At 47.3% G+C, this 7,467-nt stretch overlaps 1 protein-coding gene and 1 non-coding gene across 2 annotated transcripts; one reads left to right on the top strand and one right to left on the bottom strand.

Annotated features, from left to right (window-relative positions):
* Positions 1–3,675: 3,675 nt before the first annotated feature.
* LOC123071834 (ribosomal lysine N-methyltransferase 3) lies at positions 3,676–6,386 on the bottom strand. The gene is made up of 6 exons (XM_044495414.1): positions 6,280–6,386; positions 5,824–6,196; positions 5,297–5,493; positions 4,945–5,171; positions 4,792–4,856; positions 3,676–4,621 (listed from the first exon to the last, which is right to left on the bottom strand). The coding sequence occupies exons 1-6, from the start codon at positions 6,297–6,299 to the stop codon at positions 3,947–3,949; spliced, it is 1,557 nt and encodes a 518-aa protein (XP_044351349.1). The 5' UTR covers positions 6,300–6,386; the 3' UTR covers positions 3,676–3,946.
* Positions 6,387–6,449: 63 nt separating this feature from the next.
* On the top strand, positions 6,450–6,531 carry TRNAS-CGA (transfer RNA serine (anticodon CGA)). The gene has a single exon. It is a non-coding gene; the product is annotated as a tRNA-Ser (tRNA).
* The last annotated feature ends 936 nt before the right edge of the window (positions 6,532–7,467 follow it).

Genomic DNA, 7,467 nt, shown 5'->3' with positions numbered 1-7,467 from the left:
CAATAGATTGCATGCATTGGAGTTGGAACAATTGTATAAAGGCACGACATGGACAATTCCACGGACAAAAAAAGGGTTCCACTATAATCCTTGAAGCGGTGGCCGATCACGAGACTTGGATTTGGCATGCTTTTTTTGGAATCATGGATGTTTGAATGACATCAACGTTGTCAATCGGTCACCACTGATAAGTAAGGTTGCAAATGGTGAACTGCCACCGGTGCAGTTTGTAGCTAATGGTCATACATACAACCATGGCTACTATCTTGCGGATGGCATCTACCCAAAGTGGCAACCTTGGTGAAGTCATTGAAAAAACCAAAAGGTAAGAAATATCTTGATTTCCAAAATGCTCACGCGGTGGCTAAAAAAGATGTGGAGAGAGCTTTTGGGATTTTGCAAGCCCAATTTGCTATTGTGAGAGGACCGACTAGATTTTGGGATCAGAAGATGCTTTGGTACATAATGCATGCTTGTGTGATCATGCACAACATGATCATCGAGAATGAGTGTGGCCAAGATATAGACTACTGTTAATATGAGCTCTTGGGACATCCCGTGCGAGTGCGGAGGAGGGCTGAAAGGGTGGCCCGTTTTGTTGCCTCCTATCATGCCATTCGACGTCCGGCAGCGCATAATGAACTCAAGAAGGATCTCATTGAGGAGTGGTGGACTTGGAATGGCCGCCGAAGATCATCATGATTTGTGTGTTTGATGTTGTATTGTTGAACTATTTGTTGTATTTCTCAAAATACTATTTATTTGATGAGTTGTAATAAATTGAGCTATTCATTTAAACTTGGTTGTGAATGATGTTTGTGATTTAAAAATTATATGCCATGTCTTTGTTTTGTGTGATGAATGTGTTGTGTAAAATGAAACAATTGTAGATGCCGGCTGCTCGCGCGCGCTGCATTTTAGTGCACTGCTGGAGCTGCGCGCGCTGTATTTTAGCGCGGCTGCTGGAGCCAACGCTCCACGCCATGTCAAACCTGATGTTCGCGCTGCAAACTAGATTTTAGCGTGTCGTGTGTTGCGCGCCTGTTGAAGATGCTGTTAAATTCTTAATATACAGGCCGCGAGCTCGCAGTTGTTCGCCTCTTTTTTAGTCATGCTCGTGTTCCGCGTTGCCACGTCGGACGTGGATGTTATTTCTTCCGCCCTCTGTAGTCTGTATCAAGTGAGTGGATTGGTTTGGCCTCCATGCCATTGACACTTCGACGTGGATGCGCATCGCTCGCGTAAAGATTGGTGGTGCAGCAAAAACATTTCAAATAGAAAGGCGGTGGCATCTTTTCCATGCTCATTTGTTGGACTACCTTTTTTTAGAAAGACTTTCAATCTATTCATGATGCTATGGCAATATAAGAGCATCTACAGCCAGCCACCTCAAACGACCGGGAGGACGATCCGGTCACTGACCGGTCAGAAAAAACAGATCCAGTCGGGCGCCTCAAACCACCCTCAAACATCCGGGCTGACCAGTACCCCTCATATCCAACCCAAATATGGGCGGCCCAGGCGTGTCACGACGACCCCACTCCAGCCCCCACAAATATCAGACGACCGACAAGCAAACCCTAATCAAACTCAGTCCATACTCAATTGACCTATCCGCTTCTCTCCAAATTCACTTCGTCTCCCCGCCCGCCATGTCTGACGATGAATCTGACCTATGGACTGGCTGAAGGCCGCTGCGGATTCTGATGGCTTGTCGGAGCCTGACAAGGAGGAGCTAGCGCTCCGCATTGCCCTCTGTTGGTCGCGGCTGGACCAGGGCGTCGGCGGCGGGACAAGTGGGAAGTTGCAGCTCCACGGCTCGCGGTTGACCGACGCGGTCCCTGTCGGCCCCTGCCAAGCGCCACCCAGCACCACCCGCACCTGACCCTCCGGGGTTCGCTAGGTGATGTTGTCGGCTGAACCATAGCGGAGTCTGTTGGCCATGCGTACCACCTTGCAAAGAAGCAGGTGGCGGAGGGGGCTACCAGCGACGACGAGGAGGCCCTCTGCACCGGCATCCGCCGCTTGTACACTTCCACGAAGACTATTGTTGAGGAAATCGTTAACTGGTAGTTGCTCGGTTGGCTAGTGAGTAGGGGATTAATCGGCTAATCGGCAAGTTAATCGGCCATTTAATCAATTAATCGGACGATTTATGGGTTTATAGGCTACTCGATGACCCTATGAGTAGGGATTAATCGGCAAGTTAACTGGTTAATCGGATGAATTCTTGAACAGGGTCGGAGACAGACGCCCGCCATCGTTGCCAGAAGGCGCTTCGCGTGCCACTGGAGGAGTCAGAGCGGTTGGTGGTGCAACGGGCGATGACGGCGGAGAGAGCCACACGACTTCAGGAGGAGCAGAACTGTGCTGCCCAACGCATGGGAGGCATCATCATCTTGTCCTCCTCTGCTTCGGGCTGCGACGACGACAACGACGCGCCCGGAGCCGCCGACGCCTACGCCGTGTCCATCCACCTAGACCCCCAAGGGGAAGCATTCGTCATGGAGGATGTGGTGAAATCTCCCCTTCCCGGTTTTAGTTGCCTTTTAGTAGTGTTATAAGTGATGAACTAGGGTGGCACTTTCGTATCAGACTATGTTTATCTATGCCAGATTGCTATGTTCTATGTTGATCTACGCAGGAACAACATTTGCATGTTTTTTTTATGGTTTTGGGATATGACATATGAGGGATGTGGATGTGGAACGCGATAAATTAGGTCTGCAGGCGTATAGAGGGTCAAATTGGGTGACGGTGGTTGTAGATGCTCTAAAAAACACAAAAATAACAAAATTTACATCCATGTCTTTAGACCATCTAGCGACGACTAAAAGCACTGGAGCAAGCCGAAAGCGTGCCGCCGTCATCGCTCCTCCCCTCACTTAAGCCAGGACGAACTTGTTGTAGTGGATAGTCGGGATTCATCGTCGCAAGCGCGCCAGAAAAGCAACCGCCGCCAATGAAGAGAAGTATAGATCAAATGTATCCTACATGTTGACGCACGAACAAAGAATGGATCCAAGCAGATCCACCGGAGACCAGCACCGACGAATATTGCGAGATCTACCGCGAACACACCTCCACGCGCCCTTCGACGATGCTAGACGCATCACCGAAACTGGGGCTAGGCGGGGAGAACCTTATTTCATATCCAGGGAGCCGTCATCGCCTCATCTTCTTGACTGGGACACAAAACCTTAAACGAACTCATAAAAACACCTAAAAATGGAGCAAGGTCCCTCCCCCAGTGAAGGCCGGGATCCACCATGCCTCTATGGCTCTAGGGCCACCCGAGACAAGGTGGACCGGCGGCAACACCGGAGGGAAGCAAAACATTTGTTGGACTATTGGAAATAAGAGGAATGCTCGTATCTTCCATCACAAATCAATACCGCCGCCAATTATTTTAGGGGCTATTAAGAGCCAAGCTAGGCTTTGGTTACTGCGGGCGTGAAAAAATTGGGTTAACTGATGCTGGGAGGGTAACACCTTTTTATAATTGTATAGTTGCGTGCAAAACAAACTCTTATTCTTCTTCTTCTTGTCTTATTTATTAATGGATGGGCCTGTCCAAAGTATGTTGTGGTGGCCTTTGTAGTAGCCACTGTCTGGTTCGCTGGTCATGTTCTCGGACTCGTGAGTTTGTGTAAGCAATAACATAACAAAGCCACTAAAAAGAATCGAATGAACATACGCTTAAATGAAGGTAATCATAGCATCACAAACTGGCATGTCTCAACTACTTAAACTCCGAGGGTGCATCTTCAAATGATCTGAACTTCAGAAGGGGAGAAATGAAAATGAGCTAAGTCACACCATTACAGGAAGAGTAACAAATGCCAGATGTAAATTCAACTGGCCCTATCATTTCAGAATCTAACATATCCACCCATTTCACAAGGCAAAAGAGTTACAGCTGCTTGCTGACCAGAAAATTTGAACACTAGATATGCTTCCTCTTCTTGGTCTTAAACCAACTAGACGCATGTTTCCTCAATCTGCCAAGTATCTTCCTCTCGCTCACCCGCAGCACCAGGGAATGGTAAAGGTTCCTTTCACCGACGGGAGAGCATGTTCTGAGCTTCTCCTCGTCATCTTTTAGAGTGCTGGAACCATAGAGGCTCTCCCGGGTGTCAGCAATGGATGCAAGTGCAGAGCCAATGCTCTCACTCTGCAGTAGCTTCTTCACATCAGGCAGTTTTTCGACCCCGTTTTTGGCGGGTCTTGTTACTTTGACAACCTTAGCAAAACTGTCAATGGTATCCTGCTCATCGTCCTGGTCATCATCGCCAACCAGATCCTCAGCTATGCAGACCAACTTGTCATAAACTTCAGGCTCCAAGAAGATAATGTAAAGGAGGATCACAAATTCAAGCTGGGGCTCTCCATCGTATGAGATCTCAAAGTACTCGGCATCTTCGCTGGTGCAGCCTGAATAGCCCAGCTTATGCCATAGTGATACCCTTGCTTTTGCATATCGATGGGAGTACTTGGACGAGCACCACTTAGTAACCAGTGTCAAGTCGATGTTGACAATGTCGTATGGGTTGTCGAGTTCTGTAAAACCATACCGATGAAGCAAAGCAGCATTTCCCATGGTACCATATGTATTATAAACCTAGAGTCCAAAGAGAGAAGAAAAGAAGTTGCATTATTAGTATGGTATTGTTCCATTGCAACAGAGAACAGTGATTGCATTGATACACGAACCTAATGGAGACCCAAAACAACAAAATAAATCAATCACTTGACCGCAAAATCAATGGCAAGTTAGCAGCTGTGCACTACCTCATCCCCTGGATTGGCTTCTCTCACAATAATCATTTCCAAATCTTCATCGTTATATCCTTCACCTAAGTACAAAAATAATCATTAGCAAAATTCTTCATCAATCAATTACAAGTTTTTACAAGTTATAATGTGCATGTCAATGAAAATAACCTGAAGGATTGGCGGTGGAATTTTCAACAGTTGACTGTTCATCAGCAGAAGCATTGCTTTGATCATCGCCATCTTCTTCTTCAACTAATTCTACATTGTTTTGATCATCGTCACCTTCTTCATCTGAGTCTGTATTGCTTTGATTATCACCATCTTCTTCCTCATCAGAGTCTGAGGCGTCTGACTTAGTGAAGTGAACATGTTCGCCATCAGTCTTGTGATTAAAACTGAAGCAAATACAGTGAAGGGCACATATCCATGTTAATATTCACACCACTACTATGTAACTAATGCAGCATTTGCAACATTAGCAGGTAAAATGAATAAATTACATAGGTAGATTGTAGCTTACAGGTCAGCCAGGGGAACCATTCCAGAACCATGATATTTATCTATACGGAAGGACCTTGATGAAAGAAGACTTTTAGCCGCAAAATATTTCTCCAGGCTAAGATCATCTGGCTTGACCCCCAATTCTCCAGAAGAAATGAGTGGCTCGATACATTCTTTCCAATCCTCACAAAGGAATTCCCTGTCTTGCTTCACTGTCTGCCTAGAAATTTGCCGTTTTTAGAGAAATCTCTATGCTTGGACAAGATCGATATGAAACATGGTATGATAAATTTGGTTGGTAAGATTTCACAGTATGGTGGAATACATCATTAAACACTGTCCAATTAGCTCACGGTACAAATAATTTGAGCAAACAAAGCCACAGTTTCAGGCAACTCAAACCAACCAAACTAGTGCAAGATAGTACTCCTATATCATAGAGGAATCCACTCCCTAAACGCAAAATTCACAGAATTTACTGCATTGCAACATCAATCACAGGCTAGATACATAAGCACCGCGACTTACTACAGGAGAAGGTTTCACCTTATCGAGCTCGGTGCCGGCGAGAAGGCGCGCGGCCTCGTCCTCGGGCCAGACGAGCGGCACGGGCTCGCAGTCCGGGATCAGGCGGAGGTAGTCGTACCACGGAGAATCGGCGCCCCGCGCGCGCTCGTACATGACGGCGACGGCGAGAGCGAGCGTGCCACCGAGCTGCGCGTCCTTGATGGCCGCCGCGGCCCCGGACGTGCGCGGCGTCAGGCACGCGCGGCGCGGGATGGTGGCAACGACGTCGCCCTCCCGGAGCGCGGCGAGCGCGCGCACGTAGACGCCGCCGGCCTCGCTGGCGTCGAGGCGGAGCGCGTCGCTGCAGACGACGCCGTGCTCCCGCATCCAGCTCTCGAAGGCGCGGAGGCGGCTGCGTGGACAAGGTGGGGAACGGCATGAGGGTGGTCCAGGTCGTACGCTGGAATATGAGGATTGCCGCAAAGGATTTCTTACCTTCCGGTGGCGGCGTCCATGGCGGCGGCGGCGCAGGTCAGCTGTCGCGGAGGTTTTCTAGACAAACGAGGGGGGGACGAAGGCCGAATTTAAGTGGGAAAAAAAATTAGGTTTTCACTAGTTGTAATCGTCTAAGTTATTAAGGAAAGAGAAATGAAAGAGACAAAGTAGTCGATATGTCCGAGTGGTTAAGGAGACAGACTCGAAATCTGTTGGGCTTTGCCTGCGCAGGTTCGAATCCTGCTGTCGACGCTTTTTTTTTTGGTTTTTTGTCTAAATGGTATGCATCATTGTCGAAGCCCGTGTCTTATCTTTTCTAAGGGAAGCCATCCATGGCATTTCATTCATTATCAAAAATAGAGTCGCATTGTTAAAAGCACAGAATGGCTACTAACCAATGCATGAAAGAGTTTGAGTGTTAAACAATTAAATAAGAGAAACTTAGCTACAAAATCTAAACACCTATCATTGAAAGATTAGTTGCTAAGATTTTTAATGAACTTAAACACCTCATTTAAGCATCAATGCATTGGAAGAGGACTACAGGAAGCCGTCCATGGTTTTGAGGACCCAAGGAGGATCTCACAGGAATTTGAGAGAGAAAGGGACGAACAGAAAGAGATTGCAGAGAAAGGGGAGAGAAACACATCACAAGGGAGAGATTGATTCAGACGCTTCTATTCTTCAAAGTTGTCCGGTTTCTTACACAGTAGTTGGCAGTGAAGGGTTTTAGTTGCGAAACGTGAAACACAGGATGAATCGGACTTGTATCGGGCAAATCCAGACGATAAGCAGCAACACCCAGCCGTGCAGTAACTCTGAATTGCCCAAAATATTTGAGACCTAACTTGCGGCATGGAAGATTGACCAAGGATGATTGTGCATAGGGCTGTAACTTGAGTAAAACCTCCTCACTCACTGCAAACTCTCGATCTTGACGATGTTTATCTGCTTGCGACTTGATTCGTTGTTGAGCACGCAGTAAATTCTCACGCAACATAGCCAAAAAATCCTCACGATCGGCTGCCAATTCCGCAAGACATGTAGGAAGATCACCAACATCAATTGGCATAGTACCAAAATTAAGATCCATACCATACAGAGTCTTGAACGGGGTGTTCCTGAGTGAGGTGTGATACGAGGAATTGTACCAAAATTCAGCCATTGGTAACCAGCGCTTCCATCGAG

Source organism: Triticum aestivum, chromosome 3B (genome assembly GCF_018294505.1).
Source record: "Triticum aestivum cultivar Chinese Spring chromosome 3B, IWGSC CS RefSeq v2.1, whole genome shotgun sequence".
Taxonomy (NCBI): Eukaryota; Viridiplantae; Streptophyta; class Magnoliopsida; order Poales; family Poaceae; genus Triticum; species Triticum aestivum.
The sequence above is the reverse complement of the archived record's forward strand: the minus strand, read 5'-3'. Positions and strand labels throughout refer to the sequence as shown.